The 24,848-nt window shown below is 37.3% G+C and overlaps 1 protein-coding gene across 1 annotated transcript in view; it reads right to left on the reverse strand.

The window, feature by feature from the left end:
* LOC136857881 (protein kinase C-binding protein NELL1) overlaps positions 1–24,848 on the reverse strand; it is a 603,636-nt gene that overhangs the window by 106,641 nt on the left and 472,147 nt on the right. The window contains exons 5-6 of the mRNA XM_067136916.2: positions 4,190–4,345; positions 1,335–1,463 (exon numbers count right to left, since the gene is read on the reverse strand). Coding sequence (XP_066993017.2) covers positions 1,335–1,463; positions 4,190–4,345 — 285 coding nt within the window. The remainder of the gene's footprint in view (positions 1–1,334; positions 1,464–4,189; positions 4,346–24,848) is intronic.

A 24,848-nucleotide genomic window follows, 5' to 3' on the forward strand; every position in this document is an offset into this window, starting at 1 on the left:
ATATTTAGCTCTTACATAGTCTATATTCATTCATTTTTAACTTTTAAACAATAGTGAAGTCAGAATCTTTCTTTGCTAAAACAAATTTCTTTTCTTCAACTTAAGTACCAGTACCCATTCATAATAACTGTTCATATTTTATCTTAGTTAAGGCATAGGCGGTACTTTAGGTAAAGTATTCTTAATTGTTCATTTGTCAATCCAAAGTCTATTCAAGTAGCAAGAGTACAGTAAGTTCTCTGCTGACTATTCTGTATTCAGTAGGCACTACCACTAGGAAATGGCTGGTTAAAAATGTGCAAGCCCAAACTCGCTAGGCTTATAATTGTCTCTCTGATAGATGCTGTTAAATACTATTGTTACAGTATTAACATTATAAATTAAACATGCATTGACATCTTATGTACTGACTGACAGTAATTATGCTTCCTCAATTAGGTAATGCAGCCCACACTTCAGTCACAGTTTGTATCCTAGATATTTTCATTCTTCTTCATAACTATATTTAGGCCTAATATGTTGTGGATGGCATATAATGTAAAACTAATATTCCTGCTGAAAGCAGCTAATCATATCTATTTCTTGTATAGCTGTTGAAACAACAACAACAACGACAACGACAATAATAAGATTTTTGAGGACAATACAAAGATATCTGAATTATTATTATTATTATTATTATTATTATTATTATTATTATTATTATTATTATTATTATTATTATTTACCGAATGGCTTTTAGTGCCGGGTGTGTCTGAGGAAATGTTTGGCTCGCCTGGTGCAGGTCTTTCTATTTGACGTCCATGGGCGACCTGCAGTGATGTGGAAGGATGATGGTGATTATAATAATGAGGTAGGCAAAGGGTAAAATCCAGTGTTGGCACATAGCCTACTCCTGTTGAATAACATCAAGGAATCTGCTCCAATTGATGAATCACCACCAACAGTTTCATATATCCTCGCTCTATAATTTTGGAACTGAATCAATGTTTTTTGCACACAATGTAGTGCCTAGAAATTTTATACCACAACCTTGCCTACTTTGCTGACCAACATTCTGATAGTGAAAATTTTTCCACCAATGGGATTCGAACAGGCTAACTGTGGTGTCAGACTGTATAGGCCTGATGTTGTAACAATCATGGCCACCAGGAGGGCTACTAATTTATTATTATCATATACCTATCTGAAAAGAGAATAAGCGGACGATATTTTAAATTCTTTTAGGAATTATACTGTAGCAGATTAATGTGATCAAAACACGGAAAGTTTCTTCACTTAATTTAATTTACCGGTATTTAATGTAATAAAATATTTAACTTATCATTACTTACTACACAGGAACAAATATCACAGCCTCTCTGCCAGGTAGCACCATCTGCATGGACTGAGCCATTTACTCTGCAGGATTTCTGGCAGTCACAGTCCTCCACTTTGCTGATCCGGCCCTCTGCTGCCTCCAGCTGGTTCAAACAGCCAATATATACAAACTACTCATTTGGTTCTTCAATATTTTGTGGGTATATATTAAAAAAAGCCTAAGGAAAATTTGAACAGTGACACTTTACCACATAATCTATATATATAAAATAACTTGTCCTGACTGACTGACTGACTGATTCATCATCGCCGAGCCAAAACTACTGGACATAAAGAAATGAAATTTTGGGGATATAATCATATTAAGATGTAGGTGCTCGCTAAGAGAGGATTTTTGGATATTCCGTCGCTAAGGGGGTGAAAAGCGGGGGGTTGAAATTTTAAAATGAGTATCTATATCTCAAAACTTTTAAAGTTATAGATGTAAAAATTGGTATTCAGAATCTCCGTTAAGAATAAAGAAAGCGCGTATTTTTTTGTTTTCGGCAAATCCCAATAGGAAGGGTGAAAAAGGGGTTGAATGCCTTTAATGAGGCTACTTATATTTCAGAACCTGAAGATATTACAGAACTGAAAATTTGTATATGGGATCTCCTTTAACAATAAAGAAACACGTATTTTTTTGTTTTTGGAAGATCCAATTAATGGCTGTTAAACAGGAGTGACAAATTAGGGTGAATTTTTTGAAAGACTACATCTACAGAATATCTGAGAAACGTAAAATGTTACAGACGTAAAAAGTGGGCATTTGGAATCTCCTGTAAATGTAAAGAAACATAGGTGATTTTTTTGGAAACTCCACTTAAGGGGAAATAAAAAGGTGTGAAATTTTAAAATGAGAATTTATACAGTATATCTAAAAAAAACTGAACATGTTACAGAAGTGAAAAATGGTATTTTTTTACCTCTATTAAAAATAAAGAAACGTGTATTTTTAATTTTCGGAAATACCACTTGGGCGAAAGGGCGGGGGGGTTAAAGTGACTGAAAATGGTTTTGAATTATTTTAATTAGGCTAGTAAATAATATTTCTCAAAAGTGATTTTTCAATACAAAATTGAAGTGACAGTTAATCCAAAATAGCACACAATTTATGTTAAAGGCTACAACTGCCTGTTAGAACTATTGACAAGAGAATTACTTCTGGTTTGCCACTTGAACATTGAGGTACAATAAAGTGTCATGTTTTATACAAAGCATGCATAGACTTTTATTGATGTAAAATACTGTGTGATCAAATCCATATTTGATTGTTCCATGGCACTAATAGCTGACAGTTCAGTTGAGTATCTGATGTCAGTTTGGTATCTGTAGGTTTAGTTACCAAGAGAACATAGGTGACTGATGAAGCACTGCATAGATCACCCAGCATTTGCCCTGTGTGAAAATGGGAAACCACGGATAACCACCTTCAGGGTTGCCGACTGTGAGGTTCGAACCCACTATCTTCCAAATGAAAGCTCACAGCTGTGCGCTCCTTACTGCACGGCCAACTCACTTAGTCCCACACAGTTTTCCTCCTGTTCAAAGGACTGTACAATACTGGTGGCTTTCTATTTCTATGACAGTTTTTTATCATCATGCTAACTTGGGTTTTTGAATTGCTTCTACTTAGATATTCCTTAAAGCATTCTGATTTGAGATACTTCTTTCAATGACATATTTTATGAATTACCTCTTATGTGATTTAAAAAAATACTTATGCATTACCTTGCAAATCATCCTACTGGACAAAGTACTTTACTAATTCCTTTCTATTCCTCTTGACAATTATCAGAGCACTCGGTACATTATGAATGAAAATATTTTAAACTATACTAGCAATAGCAGTGTTGACAGTCCTAAATCTATTCGAAATAGGAAGGAATAGGTTTGTACTGGATGGCTGGGGGTGACTTCATGTATTAAAGTGTGAATAGAAATCTGAGAGATGAATTCATATGATCTCAGGGGGTGAATTATATCCTAAGGGTGCTTGGGTGCTTCAGGAGACCCCAAATTAAAATCTATTGAGCTGTGAAATAATTCTTCTCCATTAACATATATCATTAACTGAGAAAATGTATAAAAATACCAAAAACAGAGTATTAATTTTCATATAAGTTACAGTAATAGCTGTTAAGTGGGGAGTGAACATTAAATTTACTTCAGACAAAAAACATAAAACTTGAAGGAATGTTTAAATGTTGGGTATCATTTATGTGAAAGAAGTATAGTAATTTTGTAAATTCTATTGTATTGAATAGGTTGATCCTAATAAATTTTAGTAATATCTTAAATTGACGTACATTTCAATATGGACCAAATATGAAATTTGTAATATGTAAAGTAGAAGTATAGTACGCAAACCTTTTCTTGAGCCCTGAGCTCCATAGTGCTGAATGGGAACTAGGGCTCAAGGAAAGGTTCGCGTACTATAGGTGTCCAAGATTATGTAGCACAAATAATTAAACATTAGTTGGAGAGCCCCTGAAGTTAACTGCATATTACGCCTATACAAGTAATATATTTGATTTGTCAATCAAGTAGCTCTTTGATTGGGATAAAGCTTGAAGAGGATGTCTCTTTTTCATTGGATACTGTATTATGTTACATTTTAACATCTTTTTATGAATTTTCTGATTGTCTTCCATTATTATTTGTTTCCAAGCTCTAAACAAAATAATTGAGACTTATATTACATAAATATGACTTGGAAGATATTTATATTCTTCAATTTAAATGATTAATAGTTCAAATTTTAAGCCGTAAATTGTTACTATCTCCAGGGTGAAAGTATCTTTTTTAACCAATATCATGAAATACTGACCCGTTGAGACAGCTCGTGGAGGTGCTTTGTGAGCTGTTCTACTGTGTTCTGCAGCAATGAAAACTGGCCACAAGTAGGGCAGCTGGAGTCCAACAGAGGGCACTGTTTTAGGTAGCCATGGGGGCCTGTGATGAGCCGTACATCTTCCAGAGTCCCCTGAAATGATAAATTTCAGTTGGTTTCAAGAAGCATTTCACAGTATTATAATTTGTACACATTGAAAAGAATAGACTAAAGCATTTCCATTTTTTTTCCATTAGACATACCAGTGAGAATACTTTCCATATTTAATGACCTACCATGACCTACCTACCTGCTCATTGTAGGTCTATACCCAGATCAAAGATCCTCACATTCAATTTTACTCAACACACTTCTTCTTTCTGCCCTTTTGCCAATTACCTGGGATTGGCACATTGTATGTTTTTAGCCCTTTTTTTTTTTATGGCAAATATTATAATGAAATATGTAATGATTAGAGCCCGGATTTTCATGCGCTATCAAATCTCAAAATATGCATGCATTCATGCACTATCATATGGCAAAACATGCACAATAAACTGGAAAATATGCACTATCAAAGCCCCAGGGGCTCTGAACTTTGGAGCGTGGGTTGGCGACCACGGGGCCCTTAGCTGAGTCCTGGCGTTGCTTCCACTTACTTGTGCCAGGCTCCTCACTTTCGTCTATCCTATCTGATCTCTCTTGGTCAAATCTTGTTCTTTTCTGACCCCGACGGTACTACGTATGGAGGCCTAGGGAGTCTTTCATTTTCACGCCATTCGTGTCCCTTGTCTTTCTTTGGCCGATAGCTTCATTTTTCGAAGTGTCGGACCCCTTCCATTTTTTCTCTCCGATTAGTGTTATATAGAGGATGGTTGCCCAGTTGTACTTCCTCTTAAAACAATAATCACCACCACCACCACCACCATGCACTATCAAAATTCAGTTCCTTTTGAAACATTGTACAAAAACTACCATAAATTCTCTAGTTTGTCTTGATTTAAGCTCATCCGGTTATCTGTCAGCACATTCTTAAGCGCAGAAAATTATCTTTTTACGTCACAAGAAGTGATAGATGCATACTTCAATGAAGACATTTGGACAAAGTGAGGTCAAATTGTACGTCTTTTGCATTTTCACCACAATACGTCATTTATAAGCTTGACGAATTCAAAATCAGGAATTGAACGAATTAATTTGTTCAACTTATCTCTAGCTGTGGCAGCTACTTCTCTATGCTATTATTGCGGACACATTTCAATGTCCTCAATACCTGGTAACGATTGCCTCTTGCGATAACAAATACGTGTGATGAGTGAGAGTTCCGGGTAGGAAATTCCAGGATAAGAACGGTAGAGGGTTCAATGCAAAACCAGAGTTTGTAAGCTGCTATCTCTCTAACGTGACGTCACAGAAGTGTGATACAAGATTTCTTTTGTTCGTCTAATATAGACGAAAAATGAGCCATCAGTGATTAATGCACAATTTACGGTTCAATTTATAGCAATGTACAACTGTAAAACTCTATTCCTAAGAATTAGAGATCGACGTGGGGCCTTCTGACTTACGTCATTGTTTACTCAAGCAACAGATAAGAAAGTGTTTGGTTAATTGGATTATAGGACCTGTACCATATGTAGGCTACTGACTTTGGTTGTCACATAGGATGCCAAGTATACATTCTCTCCGTCTCTCAGTAATAGACATACTGTAGTCTATAACATGGAAATATTGTCCCAAATTCTGCAAACTGACATTCAGAGAAGGCACTGTCATTCAAGTTAACAGTTATATGCGTCAAAGTTAGAATAAATGCAATATTAAAGTTCAAATATTTTCTGTTAAGTCTAAAATCATCCAAATATGCATTATGCATGAATTTTTTACTAAAAAGGCCAAAACATGCAAACATGCATTGAAAAAGAACGGTTATTTGGAATTGTTAAGCCATAAAATGAATATTTGCAACGTTTGAGAAGTGTAGCTAGCTTATTTAAAAACATGCATTTGCATGGAAATCCGGGCTCTAGTAATGATCTTTACACTTTGAAATAATTATAAATCTAACTATAAGCACTCTGGGATAAACTTGTCATGTTAGTAGATACATTATTGTTTTCTTTTAATACAGAATGAATCATCTTTATCATCATCACTTCCCAACTCCAGTTTACTGGGTATGGTGTACAAGCGCTCGCCATCTCCTTCTGTCTTCATACATCTTCTGATCCCGTACATCCTCCCATTTGTATCCTCTCTCCTCCACATCTGATCTTACGGTCTCTATCCAACGTTTTCTTGGTCTTCCCTGTGGTCTTCTTCCTATGAGATTAAGGTCAAAATATTTTCTGCCAGGTCTTTCCCTGTTCATTGTAATTATGTGCCCATACCACTGAAGTCTGCATTTCTTTATGACACTGGTAATAGGAACCTCAATACCAGCTACTTTCCTATTCACTTCATTTCTGATCTTGTCCTTTCTGGTAGTTGGTTCATGGTTCTAATGAATCTCATTTCAGTTGCTTGGATTCTACTGAAGTCTTTATTTAGTAGGGTACATGTCTCTAAACTGTACATGAGGATTGGTACAAAGTAAGTGTGGTACATGATTGCTTTCGCTTTCTGTGGTATTTTGCAGTCCCAGAAGATTTCTGACTTGACTGTAGAAGTTCGATGCTTTCTGTGTCCTGCTGAGTATTTCCTGCCTAACAGTGTTGTCTTTCCAGATTGTGCTTCCGAGGTACTTGAAGTGGGAAGCTGATTCGATTTTTGCTCCTTCCAGAAATATATCTGAGCTTGTTCCTTCCCTGTTGATGGTCATTTCCACTGTCTTTGTTTTGCTCATCTTCAGTCCAAAATTTCTGAATGTGTTGTTCCATTCATTAAGTTTCTTCTGAACTTCAGTTTCTGTCTCTCCCCATAAAAGCACATCATCAGCAAGTACCAGGGCGTTTGGTTCACTGTCCATTTTCTTGATAGATTTGATGACCTTGTCCATTACTATTATGAACAGGAGTGGTGACAGAGCACATCCTTGTTGGATACCTCTCTCTTTTTTTTTCTTTCAAAATGGCGCCCGGTAATGACGACGTAGTGTTTTATTCTCCGAGTAAATTAACCGTAAAATGTGACGAAAAGTGCGGAAAATGTCGAAAATTAGTGAAAAATGGAATGTTGTGTGATTCATGTGATCAATGGTGGCATTATAAGTGCGGAAATTGCCCTAGAGACGTAAAAACTAATGAAAATGTTGACTGGATTTGTGAGCAGTGTGTTCGGAATGTTGTTGTTGGGGACGGCGTTGACGAAGCACCGAAAACAGCCGATGAGGAATATAAAAGTGCATTAGAAATTATAAACATTCTAAAAAAGGACAATGAGACTCTTAAAGTTGAAAATCAAGAATTAAAAGAAAGACTGCGATCGCTAGAATTTGGGACTGACCATTCTTCGAGTGATATACCGGTACAAGTAACAAACTCGAGCACGTGGTGTCAAGTAGTTCGTGGATGGCCGGCTAAGAAGAAATCTACAACTGAATTTCCGGAAATAAACATTAGAAATAGGTTTTCTGCCCTAAATAATCTAATCATGGAAGAAAGTGATCGCGCGCGTGAAACCAAATCATCGCGATCCGTTGCCGTGTCGAGTTTAAAATTTAGGCCTAGAATTCAGATTCAAGACCCAGTTAGGCCTAAATCAGCGAAGGTAGCTGTGTTTGGTGATAGCCAAGGAAGGGGAATTGCGGGAGTTATTAACGACGAGAATATAGCAGCAACCGGAGAAATATATCCAGGAGCTTCTATCAGCAGTGTTGTGGAAAACGTAGAAGCAGCAACTAGGAACTTCGGGAGCGGCGATGCAGTGCTTATCATCGGTGGGACGAACGACGTAGCTCGCGACGACGCCAAGAATGTAAGATCACAACTTAAACATACACTAGGGAAGCTGACCCACACTAACGTTTTTGTAGTGAACGTGCCCCACAGGCATGATTTGAGTAGAGACTCGTGTGTAAACATTGAAGTGGACAAGGTCAATACAGATATTGTTAAAATTTGTAAACATTTTCGGAATACTCAGGTTATTGAATGCAGCAGTTTTGAGAGATACTGTTATACAAAACATGGCCTCCATCTAAACAATTCAGGTAAACGAAAGATAGCAAATATTGTTCTAGATTTTATTAATCTTAAGATATGTACGGTACTGTAAAACAGGCAACTCCCTTGAGTTATAATACTGACCAGGAAAACTAGTAGAAAGAGCCAGCTGTACTTCAAGCTGGCTCAGTCAACTAGAAAAAGAAACTCAGGATAGTAAGGAATTTCAAGTTACCCAATTGCAACAGTCAAGTTTTAGGGAGGAAGGGGGTCTGAGATTGCTCTTGGTAAACTGTCAAAGTGTAGTAAATAAACAATTAAAATTCGGTACATTGATGGAATCTTATGAGACTGATGTGGTGATAGGAGTGGAATCGTGGTTGAAAGAAGGGGTGGGTAATAGAGAAGTATTTCCAGAAGGGTACACAGTCTATCGTAGAGACCGAGGAGATAAAAAGGGAGGGGGGGTGTTTATTCTGGTGAAGGAAAATTACTGTTCACATGAATGGTTTACCGATGAAAGGGATGAAATATTAGGGATAAAATTAGTTTGTGATAATATGAAGGAGGTGGGAATTATAGGAACATACAGGCCTGGAAGAGAGGAAAGAGACATGGAAATCTTTGAAAAAATAATAGATTATACTCATAAAAACAATAATAATGATATGGTAATAATTGGGGGAGATCTAAATTTGCCTGAAGTTGAATGGAAAGGAGCTGCAAGTGAAGCCCATGAACAGAAACTGGCAAATAAGTTAATTTGGGAGGGAGGATTTACACAAGTAGTACAAGAACCAACTCGTCTCAATAACTTACTAGATGTATTCTTGGTTAAACCATGGGAAATTGTTGATAAAACTGAGGTAATTGAAGGAATAGGAGACCATAAGGCTGTAATAATGGATGTAGGACTCGTACCAAAAAGGCTTAATAAGAGGGTTACACAAGACAAGAAATTGTACAGAAATACTAAAGTTGATGAATTTGGGACTTACCTTAAATCACAATTCAGTTGTTGGATAAGTGAAGGGAGTAACGTGGATACACTTTGGGCTAAATTTAAAGGAATTATTTGGGAAGGAGAGAAGAGATTTGTACCTGTTAAGAAGGGTAAAATGACCTCAGACCCTGTTTATTATACAAGGGAAATAAGAAAATTAAAAAGAAAATGTAGAATAGTAAACAGGAAAATCAAAGAGGGTGGGGAGAATAGAGAAACTAGAAAACAGCTAATGAGGGAACTGAATAGAGTGAAAAAGGAAGCAAAAGAGAATTATATGAATGGCATACTTCAAGAGGGTAATGACCACAAAGGGAAATGGAAAAAGCTGTATTCATATATCAGGAATCAAAAAGGAAAAGGAGTCCAAATTCCTACAATGGTGGGAGAAGGGGGTGAACACTATTTAACAGATACTGAGAAAGCAAACCTATTTAGTAGGGAATTTAGAGATTCAGTAGATGATTGTCAAGAGTTGGAAACCGAAACAGAAGATAGAGAGGGAGAGAGACAGAGGGAAACAAGAAGCTTCTCATTCACAAACGAAGATATTTTCAGAGAAATCCAACTGCTTCAGCAAGGAAAAGCTGCAGGAAGTGATCAAATTACTGGGGAGGTATTAAAGACAATGGGGTGGTACATAGTGCCTTATTTAAAATTTCTCTTTGACTATGTCATAAATAATAGTGTAATACCAAAGGAATGGAAGGAATCTATAATAATACCAATTTATAAAGGAAAGGGTGATAAAAGAAAACCAGAGAACTACAGACCAATCAGCCTGACCAGTATAGTTTGTAAAATTCTGGAGAGTTTAATATCGAAGTACATCAGAGGGATATGTGATGATAAAAATTGGTTCATGAGGAGCCAGTATGGATTTAGAAAGAAATTTTCTTGTGAGGCACAACTGGTGGGATTTCAGCAGGACATATCAGATCAGTTGGATTCAGGAGGTCAGTTAGATTGCATAGCCATAGATCTTTCCAAAGCCTTTGATAGAGTGGAACATGGAATATTATTAAAGAAATTGGAGGGAATAGGATTGGACGTAAGGGTTACACGTTGGATAAAAGCATTTCTAAATTCAAGGGTTCAGAAAGTCAAAGTAGGAAATAATGTATCGCAGGAAGAGAAAGTTTGGAAGGGAATTGCACAGGGTAGTATAATCGGTCCGTTACTTTTCTTAATATACGCAAATGATTTAGGGAACAATATAACATCAAAAATAAGATTGTATGCAGATGACATAATTGTTTATAGAGAAATAAACAACATTGAGGATTGTTCAGAATTACAAAGGGACCTTGAAAGTATCCAACAATGGGTTGAAGAAAATAATATGAAGGTTAATGGAGGCAAATCAACTGTTACAACTTTTACAAACAGGAGCTTTAAAACTGAATTTGAATATACTTTGGATGAGGTAGTTATCCCAAAAGATGGCAAGTGCAAATACTTAGGTGTGAGATTTGAAAGTAATTTGCACTGGAAGGGTCATATTGATGACATTGTTGGGAAAGCATACAGATCATTACATGTCATAATGAGGCTACTTAAAGGATGCAACAAAGAATTAAAAGAAAAAAGTTACTTGAGTATGGTTCGTCCATTATTGGAATATGCAAACAGTGTTTGGGATCCTCACCAAGAATACCTAATAAAAGAAATAGATAGTGTGCAGAGGAAAGCAGCAAGATTTGTAACAGGGGATTTCAGGAGAAAGAGTAGTGTATCAGAAATGTTAGAGGAACTTGGGTGGGAAACTTTAAGTAAGAGAAGGGAGAAAACTAGACTTACAGGATTATATAGAGCCTATACAGGAGAAGAAGCATGGGGAGATATCCGTGAGAGGCTTCAGTTGGAAAATAATTATATCGGCAGGACTGACCACAAATATAAAATTAGAAGGAATTTTAGCAGAAGCGATTGGGGTAAATTTTCATTCATTGGGAAGGGTGTGAAGGAGTGGAACAGTTTACCAGGGGTAGTGTTTGATCCTTTTCCAAAATCTGTACAGATATTCAAGAAGAGAATAAACAGCAACAGAGAAAATAAATGAAGTGTTAGAGGGCATTCGACCGGTGCAGGTTATTGTAAATAAAAAAAAAATGTGTGTGAATAAATTAATTCCATCCCCTGGTCTAAGGAGTTTGGACAGCCAAAGTAGGGGACTGCTTGTAGGGGTGAAGTACAGTGGGGACTTCGAGGGCCCTGGGACCGCTACGGTAGCTGTGAAGGCCCTTCAGGAACTCTGAAAAGTGGTGGCAAAAGGGGCTCTGGTTAAGACGCAGCAGGTCGTTATGCTACTTAGGATCCAGAACGGGTAAAAAAAAAATAGTAAATAAATAAATGCAATGTAAATATTAATGTTATACCAGTTTTATAGTATCATTTGAAGCAATTCCACATACTGTATATCAGTTGACTATATTTGTAAGTAGTACAGGAGATATTATAATTAGAATTTTGTAAACAATATAAATTTATTAAGGATGAGCTGTGTGTTTAATAGAAAACATTGTTAGCGTAAATTGTATAATATTGTATTATAGGAAAAATTTTCTTCTCTTGTTAATTTAATATTTAGTGCTTGACAATAATGTATTTTAGTGTACCATTTGCCACCGAGGTAGACACCTCATTTGCAAATAAAGAGATTTTGATTTGATTTGATTTGTTTCAAACCATTTTGATTGTCCATTGCCTATCTGGACACAGCTGTAGCACTTCTGGTATAGCATGTTGACTTTGTCAATTAAGTACATTGGCACCTTTAGGTCTTACAAACATTCCCATATCTTCTTTCGAGGAACACTATCATATGCTTTTTGAATGTCCACAAATGCAATCACAAGATTTCTTCCGTATTCCCAGTACTTTTCTGTCGACATCTTTACTGCAAAGATAAGATCCACAGTACTTCGACCTTTCCTGAACCCGCATTGTTCTTCCTCAAGCAAAGGTTCCACTATCTTCTTAAGTCTCGTTTCTATGATGGTCTTTTCCAGCAGCTTTGGTGAGTGTGACAACAGCGTGATGCCTCTGTAATTTCCACATTTCTGTTGGATGCCCTTTTTGAACAGTAAGATGATGACTACTTTATTCCAATCTTCTGGAATTTTCTTACGTTCCCAAATCACTGATAACACTCTATATAGCCAATTCAAGCCTGGTATTCCAGCTGCCTTTATCATGTCTGTGCTGAGATCATCAAAGCCTGGGGACTTTCCATTGTGCATGCTCTTTAGTACTGTTTCTATCTCAAGCCATGTTAATGGGTATTTGTTGTTTTTGGTTTCATATACACTACAATCATTAGTGGTGGTGTTGCCCCTATCTCCATTTAACAGCATGTTGAAGTATTTCTTCATTTCATCCCTGATCCCTTCCTCTGTTTGTATTAAGCTACCATCATCTGTTTCCAGTGCAAGGATATTAATTTCTTTTACTGTTTACTATTTTTTATAGTAGTTTCCTACTTCCTTGACAGTCTTCCTCTATTCTTGTAGTAAAGTCATCCCAGCACTTTTCCTTTTCTTCCCGGATCAGTCTTTTTACAGCCAGTTTCTTTTTCCGGTATTCCTGTGCTAGATGTTCAATTTCTAATTCATTTCGTCAATCATCTGTTTTCTGTTTTTCAAGGTCTAATTTTCTTTTCAATATATTTCTGTCTTTTACTGCCATCTTCACGGTCATTCCACCAAGGTGTTTCCTTCTCTTTTGGTGTGGTACTTGTTTTTCCACAAATTTCCATGGCTTCTTTTACAAGGGTTTCTTTGAATAAGAACCATTCTTCTTCTACACCCCCTTTCTCAGTTTTGGGTAATTTAGCTGTTATCCTTGCTTCATTCCTTTCTTCTCCATGGTCTTCAACAGCCATGTCTTAATCTTTGGCATTTTCTTTTGTTTAATTTTGGGCACATGAACATCTTTTAGGTCAGCAATTAATAGCCGATGGTCGCTATCTAGGCACTCGCTGGGTATGACTTTAACATCTGTAACATACTAACCCGCTTTTCTATCAGTGATGATGAAGTCGATCATAGTCTTGAGCTTTCCATCCTAGCTGTATCTTGTTATTTTATGGCTGTCCCTCTTCTGATACCACGTGTTCTGGATGGTTAAGTTTAGCCATGCGGGCTGTCTGGTTAAGCAAGCTCGTTTTGTCACTAATTAGGCTGCTGAACTGAAATTTCTTTCACTGGAGGCTGGAATAGACAATATTTTCTTCACTAGCGGGGTACATCTTGGATATTCTGTGTCATTATTTCTCCACCATGCAATGGGATTGTCATCTGAAAGGTGACCCTCTAATAAATACATAAATATCAATTGTACATTCAAAGATAATTTCTCATCCGTCTTATCATGTTATTGTGGGGAAAAAAAAAAGGAAAGAAATACGACTGGTCATCTGATATGCTGTCAATTCTTCTGTCATGAATTTGTCTTGGAAAACTTACCTAAGCGCTGTGTTTAGACAGAGTGCAATGCACAAATAATGGTAGTAGAGCCAAAGAGCTTTATCAATAGTTGCTCCTTTGTTGGTCACAAAGATTTTCTTCATGTGTTAAGAATATATTCTCAGCTCCGACTGCTTCTCTTCTATCCGCTCCCATATGTGTACACCTGTTTTTGCCTTTTCAATAAATTTAGTAGTAACAAGGCCACAATTTTTAAGCTTCCAGTCTTTATCAATAAAGTGAATGGTAATAGAAAGGTAATGTATTTCCTTGTATGGATCCATCCACATATCTGCTATACATAAACAAGCACCATTCTCTGCATATTGAACAATTTAAGGCAACATTTTAGCTCATATCTTGGCAGCATGCACTTCAATGTTTCATGAATTATTGTGTGGCTGGATGGTTTGAAGGGAGAGTATCAGCAATATTTGTTTGTCCACAATGTGCACCAACTTTAACAAATTCTTGATACAGATCTTGGAATTCAGTTCCCGAAACAAGTGCAAAGAGAGGAATATCTGTTACACACATTTTGTTGAACTTTTGTGCAATGTTTTGTTTGATATCATTACATGGCAGTCGAAACGATGGAGATGTGGTGTCAAGAGTCTAAAAGTCTGATTTCAGATATTGACAATTAACTATCAGCAATTACTGGAGACTTCTCTTCAACAGAATTCCTGAGGCAGCGGATAGGAATTGCTATCCAGCGAGAAAATTCTGCCAGCATTATGGGCACGTTTCTGGATAATGCTCCACTGGACAAAGTCTTTTATCTTACACCTTAGACTTTCAAAATGGAGCGAAGCATTAAGAAAAAAATAGTTGAAATATTATTTTGTAATTATATAAATGTATGTAGTTCTTGTCAGTTCATAGTTTAATTTGTTAAAGAACATTAGAAAGTAACTTTCGAATGCAGTAATGAACTTTTTAACAATGTATAGGTTATCTGAGTTTCACTGCATTGGATATCTAAACTTAATGGTACGGTGTGGATAAGTTTTATGAAGTGCTACGCAGCTGATGAATTTGGATGATAATTTTAGAAAGAGATTGCAAGATTTAGTGTACATTTTTAATTACTGTATTTTCATTTTTTTTTTTGACCTTGTAGACTACAAAACATATTAGTAGTGATGTTCCAGGTTTGAAGTCTTGAGAGTTGTTCTATTTAGGTTATTTGTAATATTATCTGAATTCTATAGGATTTCTTTCTTTTTATGTGTGGTATCATAAAAGTAGGCTTTTTTTGTTGTTATTTTTAAAATTATTAAGGCGACACTCCATAAATAAAAAGATATTTTTACCTAATGTATGGATTTTCACGAAACTTTGTGGGAATGTCACCTACATAAAAGTAGGAATAACTATCCTCCTATTTCCTTTGTTCTGTCCACAATGTTCCTGTTTTCTTCTTCTCATTTACTATGTCCTACTCGTTGGCTGAACGGTCAGCGTACTGGCCTTCGGTTCAGAGGGTCCCATGTTCGATTCCCGGCCGGGTCTAGGATTTTAACCTTAATTGGTTAATTCCAATGGCACGGGGGCTGGGTGTATGTGTCGTCTTCATCATCATTTCATCCTCATCACGACGCGCAGGTCGCCTACGGGAGTCACATAGAAAGACCTGCACCTGGCGAGCCGAACCCGTCCTGGGATATCCCGGCACTAAAAGCCACACGACATTTCATTTCATTTACTATAAATTTTGTTTTCCTAATTTTGTTTTCTGAATTCTTTTCTGTCTCCTATCATTTGCCTGTTAATCCCCACCTGCCTTAAGTCTTCTTCTATTTCATGATACCGATTTGTTTTCTTGCTTGAATTGTTTACTACATCAAAGATTTTCTTTGTAAGTCTGTTGTTGCCTATTCTCTGTATGTGCCCATAGAAAGTTAGTCTGCATTTCCTGATCATGTCTGCGAGTCTGTCAGTGTGCTGGTACAGCTCTTCGGTAGGTCGTTTCATCCATTTGCCATCTCTGTGTATTGGTCCAAATATTTTCCTGGGAATTTTACATTCTATTTTTTCTGTCCCTATGATGCCTGATGCTCCAATTATGGTCATTTCTGACGTATACAATGCTTCTGGTAATACGACTGTTTTGTAGTGTCTAAGTTTAGCCTGTCTTGATATGCTTTTCTTATTATAATGTGACCATGTGAGTTTGTATGCTTTCTGGAGTTCTTCCATTCATTCTATGTTAGATGCCTTGTTTGATCCCCCTATTTGTATCTATTCCCCTAAATAATTCAATTTTTTGACTCCATATACAGTATGCATGGTGTGCACATTCGTGTTCTGTCATTCCATGTATTGGGTCTTCTCATAAGATATCTGTAGACCTGTTTTGGCAGCTATTTCATGCAAGCGTTCCAGTGCTTCCTTTGCCTCCTGTGTATTATTGCTGAGTATGGCTATGTCATCTGCAAATGCCAGACATTTTATGATTGTTTTTTGTTTCACACATTCTTCCCAACTGTAACTTGTTCCTCCCACTGCTTGATAATTTTGTTTAACACCATGTTGAACAAGATTGGTGAGAGCCCGTCTCCTTGTCGGACACCTGTGTGTATCTGGAAGGGTTCCAAAATTTCTCACAAGAACTTGATCTTGGAGGTGGTGTCTGTAAGTGCCTGTTGTATAAGTGCTCTGGTTTTCCTGTCAATGCCATATTCTTCCAGTATGTCAAAAAGCGTCTGTCTATCTATGGAGCCGTACGTTTTTTTAAAGTCCATAAAGTTAACTACAGTGTTTCTTGTTTGTCTGACTGTCAAAAGTGTTCTCAAGTTCCAGATCTGTTTGATGCATGATCTCCCTTTTCTGAATCCTGCCTGGTATTCCCCTATTTGTGGATCTGCTTTCGGTTCTAGCCTGTTTAATAGCACATTAGAGAAAATTTTGTACGTAACTGGTACTAGCGAAATATCTCTATAATTATTTGGATCTGACTTATCACCTTTTTTATGTAATTGATGGATTAATGCACATTTCCATTCCTCTGTGACCCAAATTTCTGTGATAATCTTATGGATTTTTTTGGTGATGTTTTCATCTTGGAGCTTCCAGATCTTGGCGATAATACCATCCGCTTCTGCTGCTCTGTTATTTTTCATTTGTTTTATGATTCCTCTATCTCTTTTATTATGGATGGATTAGAATCTGGGTTGGATGTAGTTTTTTGGAATGTTAGTTTTTCTGTGGGTTTCTTGCAATTAAGAAGTTTATCAAAGTAATGTTTGAGAATTTTACAGTTTTATTTCATCTTTGTTTCCAGGGATCCATCTGTTCTTCGGAAGCAGAGGCTAGGAGGTTGAAAGCCCTTAATATTTTCTTTGAAATTTCTGTTAAAATTTCTTGTGTTATTTCTCTTGAAGTCTTCCTCAATTTCTTTTAGCCTGTTATTGTTGTATGCTCGTTTTTCTCTTCTGATTTCCTTCAATGATTGTTTCTGAACTAAGTGAAATTCCTTCCATGTTTCTGATGTTCTGTTACTGCTCAACTTCTCCCATGCTTGTTTTCTTCTCTCAATAGCTTGATCACAAATTACGTTCCACCATCTATGTTTTCATTTTCTAGGAGGTCGTCCCCACCGCACTGCCTTCTGAACTGTCTTTGCAAGATCTGTCCAGGTGTTTGTTGAATGCCTATGAATTTCTTCAATGATTTTATCCCTGTTTATCTTCAAGTATTCTGGATCAGGTTTGATTATTTTGTTTTGCGCTGTCTTTTTCTGTCTTGGGATTGGCCTAATCTTAACTTGTAGTAAATAATGATAGACTTGAAGAATCATTTATGCGTTCTGACATTTAAAATTTCCTGCATTATTTTTCTTGGAAATGGCTACATGATCAATCTGGAATTCTCTCCACAATGTGTTTAGTGCTTTCCATGTTGTAAGTTTTTGTCTTGGCTTTTGAAATTGCATTGACATAATTTCGAGGTTAAAATTTTGACAGTATTTTATGAGATGTTCCCCATTTTTGTTTGTGTGAGTATGTGCCGAGTACAGGCCTGTTATTTGTCTGTATTTTCTCTCCTTACCTAATTGCCCATAGAAGTCTCCCATTAAAATTTTCACATGTTTTTCTGGCACGTTGATGGTTACTTCTTCCATGTCTTCCCAGAAGTCTTCAATTTCTTGTGGCTTCTTTCTGTTATGGTCATTTGTAGGTGCATGTGCACTGATAATTGTGTATGCTTTATTACCTGCTTTGAAGGAGAGTATGGAGATACATTCTGATATGGAACTGAAGTCTATTGATTTTATCCAGGCTGATTTGTGTACTGAAAATCCTGTTCCAAACAATAATGATGTGCCTCTTCTGACAGCAGGTTTACCTTTGTAAATCCTGTGATTTTCTGTGTCAAAATAGTTCTCATCTATGAAGCACATCTCTTGAATGGCAAGAATTTTGATGTGAAATTTTTCTAGTATGTCTGTGAGTTGTTTTAGTTTTCCAAGTTTGAAGAGAATGTTTGCATTGAGAGTGCCAATGTAGTGTTTGCGAAGAGATTTTGAGAAGCTTCGACTCTTCTCCTCATGATGTTCCTGGTCCCCCAGAATCTGATGACCAGAAAAGTCCAGTGCATTGCCTGGGGCCTGGGGTAGCAGATTTCTTTCCTGTTGTTCCATCATGATTACTTCAAGCTGAAGTTGGATGTGGTGATCTTTAATAAAGATCATGGTAATTACAGACTTGATTGTTGAGATCAAGCCATATTTCACTGCCGCATCAACTAGATGAACAGATGCAGACCACTAGTCCCTGGATATCAGAACAGACACTAGTGGATTTCTTGATGTTGAATAATAATAATAATAATAATAATAATAATAATAATAATAATAATAATATACGAAGAAAAATGCTCGATGATACCTCCACTACAATGCAAATCTTGGTCTTGATAAAGATACACTGCAATAAATTTGACAGAACATTGACCATATAAATGCGGATGAATGCATTATCAAATCATCACGTCCATTATAATGGCACCGAGAAATATACATTCCATGACCAATGCAATGCTGGTGAGTGCATGTAGAGTGCCGGTCTTCTTCTTCTACTTATTATTATTATAAACCAAAATGTAACAGGTGTTCTTTATGGCAGAACTGACACTGCATATTTCGTTATCCACATGAGCAACATGCTTATAACTTATGTCAAGAGATTCAAGTCGTATGTTTCCAATCCAATTTATCCGATAATTGGTTTAAGTTGGTAAAGGCCTAAATATAGTCTGCGTATTTTTTATAGCAGAACTACTTAACAACATTACTATTCAAAATTTTGGTATAAGAATAACCTCTATCATTGAAATACAGTCTCGGAGTATACTTTTAATTACTTTTAGAATAAAAAATAGTTTACGCTGGGGCTGGAAACTTAAAAAAATGTTGTTTCCCTTAGAAAACTTTTCTGTGGCTTTAAATGTTTCGTTTTACCTGCTCTACATCTTCAGATAATGTTTGTATCCTTTATCCATATATTTTCAAAAATATAAAGTAGTAGTGCTTTGAAAACAATCAATTTTACATCTATTCTTAGTTTATAGGTTGTTTTTATACAAAATTTGATACAGAAGTAAAACTACTGTACTCGTACAGTTCGACATTTTATATCTCACTCTAAAAGTAGATATCTCTAGCTTAGAATTTATCAATAGTTCACTCTAATCTTTATCTACCATTTACTCTTCAATTTACCTATTAATTAGAAATTAAGGGTCGATTGTGCTCCGATAAGTAGAGTTAACTTAGTTTCTTACATTTGATATTAAGTTGATAAGTAGAGTATCATGTTATTATTACACATAAATTATTATTATTATTATTATATTGTTTAACACCTGTACTGTAATATATTCAGTTAGGCCTATGTACTCTATTGATTTTTCAAACATAACCTTTTCTTCTTACAGGTAACACCCGTAATCGATACAACCTCAGCATTTGCCTGGTGTAAAACCTCCAAGAGTCTATCCTCCTCTTCCTCATCATCATCATAGACCTAAACGAGTATAACCTCATCCGCTGCTTCCCCATAGACCTAATAGCATATGACCTCCTCTACCTCAGCCTCCACCTCCATCCCAACTTGTACCTCCACCTTCACCAGGGTTCGAATCACAGTCAGATTGGGAAGTTAAGTACCGGTATTTACACTGAACCCAAAGCACCACCATAGCATCAGAAAAAAGCCTCAATAGCACCCCAAAGAAGCTTTATAGCTCCTAAATAAAGTCCTATAATTACCGCCACTCCCAGCATGATGTTATGAGCAAATATAAAAAAATCAGCGACTTCACCATCTACTTCCTCTTTACCCATGAGTGCTCAAGAAAGCTCTGTAGCACTCATAAAAGTCCTATAATGCCCAAGAGAAGCCTCATAGCGCTCAAAAGATGTCCTACAATGCACACCAATGTCCTATAATGCCTAAAACAAGCTCTATAGCACTCAAAAGTCTTATAATGCTCAAATGAATCCCAAAATGCCCAAAACAAGTCCCAAAAGAGACCCTGTTGCACTTAGGAGAAGCGGCAGCTGTAAGACCTTAGAGTAGTCTTCCGTAAAGGTAATGTATAGGAGCTACTGTATCTTGTATAGTAGCCCTTGAATCAGAAGCCTACAAGCTGGTGGAGGGAAGGACAGCCGGTTGAGAAGAAGTTGCTGAATTGTCACCTTTAGTCCTATAAAACTTGTGACAGCCATCTTGCCTAGTAAGACAGTTAGGTTAAGCCTGGGGTCAAATCCAAGGCTGTAAGGTTAAGCTTGCACTCTTATGCATATAGCGTGGGCATCGACCTTGGGTCTGTAAGGTTCGCGACCCTGTAAGGTTAAGGCTGGAGTCGAACCCATCCTGTTAGGTTAAGCTAGCATACGTAGCCAGTATTAGGTTATGAGGCAAATTCTACCTACTTACTTACGAGTATGAAAAACTTCCATTTTATGCATTAGGAAATACTCTTGTTGCATTGGTTGGAAATGATGCTGATGCCCTCAATGTTACAAAACTCTTAATAAATCATCAACAACAACAACAACTTAAAAGAACTGATATAAATGGTCCGTTATTGGACACTATAAATTTTCCAGCTAACTCATTCCTGGAAAATTTATAATGTCCAATAACGGACCATTTATATTGGTATTATAAATTTACTCATTCGGAACAATTATTTCTGATTCCCTATGGGAATCAGCATCTACATCATTAAAAGAACTGTTCGTTAATGAGAGAACATGAAACAAATACTGTAGTTAACAAAAATGCGACCGGCGAGTTGGCCGTGCGGTTAGGAGCGCGCGGCTGTGAGCTTGCATCCGGGAGATAGTGGGTTCGAACCCCACTGTTGGCAGCCCTGAAAATGGTTTCCTGTGGTTTCCCATTTTCACACCAGGCAAATGCTGCGGCTATACCTTAATAAAAGGCCACGGCCGCTTCCTTCCCATTCCTAGGCCTTTCCTATCCCATCATCGCAATAAGACCTATCTGTGTCGGTGTGACGTAAAGCAAAAAAAAAAAAAAACACGTTTAGTTACTCTATACCTTGGTAGGATACATTACATCAAGCATGAAAGAAATAATAATAATAATAATAATAATAATAATAATAATAATAATAATAAGCGTCTAGTCAGTAAGGTTAGCAGCCATGTGAGGTTAAGTCTGGGATCGAATCTAAGCCTGTAAGGTTAAGCTTATACTCCTGGGCATCGAACTTGTGTATGTAACGCTGGCACCCCTGTAAACTTAAGCCTGGAGTCGAATCCAAGCCTGTAAAGTTAAGCTTGCACTCGTAGCCAGCCACCCTGTTTTTCAAATCGCCCTCCAGTTAAGTCTCACCCACCTCGCGCGCACTCAGATTTCAAATCTCCCGTGCTATGACGTCATACGCTCAACAGCCAATCAGCGCTTGGACTACCTTTGGCATAAGCACCCTACTAATCATGATGTACTGTAAAGTATAAGTATGCTCACATCATGCCTACTAATAAGATTTTTATCGCTTAACTAGTTATCGAAATCAAGTTGATCGGTTGTTGAGATTAACCTCCATGTACGGTACAGTACAAACTAAGTCGTCAATTTTCTCTATTTATACATGTAACAATGTGTTGGTATAGGCAGGCCTACCTAGCCTACATTAGTTACGTATTTCTTCTGCCTAATCTGCTGAATAGAGCGACATGCTATTTGCTCGGGAGACGACTGATTCTATTTCCAGATTTGACAACAATTTAAATGTCAATACGATCTGGTTTTCCTTATCGTTGCGAGTTGTTAGGAAACTACCTACTGTGACATTTAGGAGAGGAACTGGCCAACCGACTTAATCTTTGGCATAATGCGCCTTTTCTGTGTTTTCTTGTTTTGAAGCCAGGAGTGAGAGAATTCACTAATCAAGTCATCAAGCTGCGCTGAGTGGCTCAAGCGCTGGTCTTCTGGCTCCAACCTGGCAGGTTCGATCCTGGTTCAGTCCGGTGGTATTTGATGGTGCTCAAATACGTCAGCCTCGTGTCGGTAGATTTACTGGCACGTAAAAGAACTCCTGCGGGACTAAATATCACCACATCGGCATCTCTGAAAACCGTGTAAGTAGTTAGTGGGACGTAAAACAAATAACATGATTTATTATCAATTCATAAACGGCGAGGGAGGGATCTGATATGTACTAAATGAAAAGGAGAAGAAATACTACCATGTAGAACATATTTTACGACAATTATTTGATTTCAGAGGCAAGAGAAAAGGCTGAAAACAAGTATGAAAAACTTCCTTTTTATGCATTTGGCCAAAAGTATCTTCGTTACGGTAGGAAGTATTCTCGTTGCATTTCACCTTCTTATGAGGTCAGAGCTGCCTGCTGTCATTTCTTGATGGATACAGTACTTTTGCATCCATCTCTTGGCAGAGGCCAGAGTAAAGTGTAGCTTCCATCGAAGTCCCAGTCAACATCCATGGCTGTGACAATATGGAAGTTGCTGGGGTATGGGTAGTGCTGAGTAATGACATTCAGAGCATGACTAGTGCATCTGAGTGTTATGAAACGTGCTGCTCATAGGGTCAGTCGTGCTGCAATAGTACTTTCTGACCCAGTGAGGAAAGCAATGGCAAACTACCTCACTCCTCATCTTGCCTAGTACGCCTCATTTTGGTGCTGCCATTGGTTTTTGGGGTTTCCTTATAACCGCATAACCTTTGGTGGTGCTATTTGAGGATCCAACCAGCCTCTGGGCTGATGACCTAACAGACAGACATGAGGTCAGATATTTCCCCTTTGAACGCGACGCTCACGAACAATTAGGCCTACGCCTGAAGATGGTTTGCTATGACTGATGTATATAAGATTCTAGGAAATGACGCGATTGATCTTACTTTGTGTGATTCAATGTGTTTTCAGTTGGAAAAAGAAAGTATTTCGCTAGAAAGCAATCTCTTCCAGGTAACTTATACTGTTTCATGATAGCGCACTTTGGTGAGACATCGACGTTTAACTCATGGGAATATCATTCTTTCAGACCATACATTTATTTTGATATCTTGTAAGTTGTACTACAGCGTTAAGAAATTTGTAACGTATTACTAAGATTTAAACTATAATTTAAAGGGACAATTAGAGATTAAAGAAAGTAAAATCACGAGAAAAATCTTAGGGCCCAGAATTTAAAAAAAATGGAATACATTACCCCAAATCCAACTCGGAAATATATTTTAAAATTTTCTAATCTTACTGATACCATGAGACTGCGGCGAATTCAATTTTTAAGCCATTTGGAAAGAATAACACCAGACTTACTTAGCAAATACATAAATTTCTGCAAATCAAACGTACGAGATCAAAATGGTATAAGCAAGTATTAGGATCACCAAATCTGCAGGATAGAAATGTAATCAGGAAAATTGTTCACCTAAGGGGATTTGAGGACGATGAGAAGTAATCAGCTGAAATCTGACCAAAACTGAATAGATCCTCTTAATATTGAATGTACAAAAATCTGGATCTGAGCTAAAGCAGATATGTCCCACTGTAGTGGTAAATATAAATTCGTGTGCTCGTCCCGAGGTAGTCCAGTTCTTTTCAGCCCTCCAGCCAATCTTAAATTTCTGACAGCACTGGGAATCAAACCCGAGGCTCTGAGGATGGCATCTAATAATGGTAGGGTCCGAGCAAATGAGAACATGTCCGAATCAACCAATCACAGAGCGAGTATTCGTCTCGTGACTTCCCACCTTCCCGCTCTTTGCAGGAACAAGTCCTGCTAGCGTCTGACGAGAAAAAACGAATCATTTTTAGCAAAAAACGAACAAATCTCATGAGGGTCGGGCAGAACCGAACATGACCATTTTCACACATGGAATTATTTAACTGTCACTAATTTTCGGTCTGTGCCAGTTATACAGACATATTTTCCGTGTCAATAATAATAATTAAAAAAAACGTTTGAAAGGTGCCAGTTGTTGATTTAGCCAGCTACAATTTTGTATGAATTTAATTATGAATTGACAATTTTGTACGTTTCTGGTTATTAATTATGAATTGTCTTTGATGAATTGAACTTATACATGCAAGACGAACACAAACAGCCAGCCCCCGAATTGACTTTGATGAATTGCATTTATACATTTAAGACGAAACACCCAGCCCCCACGAGCCGGAGAAATTAACCACACGAAATTAAAATCCCCAACCCGGCCGGGAATCAAACCCGGGACCCCAGTGACCAAAGGCCAGCATGCTAACCATGGAGCCGGACCTCAAATGTTTTTAATAATATCAAGTTGAATAGTCTACGATGAGCCCGTTCGCTACGCCGAAAGCTTGAGGGAGCGGGGGATATAAGATCTTCGAGTCATGATGGACGTTTTAGACTTTATATGACTTTGTAAGTCGGGCGTATCATTCGTGCCAAGTTAACTTCTATCCCCTCCTGCCGTGATTGAACATTGAAGTAGCTCACCAACTGGAACTAAATGTCTGGTAGTAGTGGTGATTTCTTGTCCATCTGGCAATCTGCCATGGGCATTTCAGGTACCTTCCAACAGGGTTACTTCGTCCGC

Source organism: Anabrus simplex, chromosome 1, assembly GCF_040414725.1.
Source record: "Anabrus simplex isolate iqAnaSimp1 chromosome 1, ASM4041472v1, whole genome shotgun sequence".
Taxonomy (NCBI): Eukaryota; Metazoa; Arthropoda; class Insecta; order Orthoptera; family Tettigoniidae; genus Anabrus; species Anabrus simplex.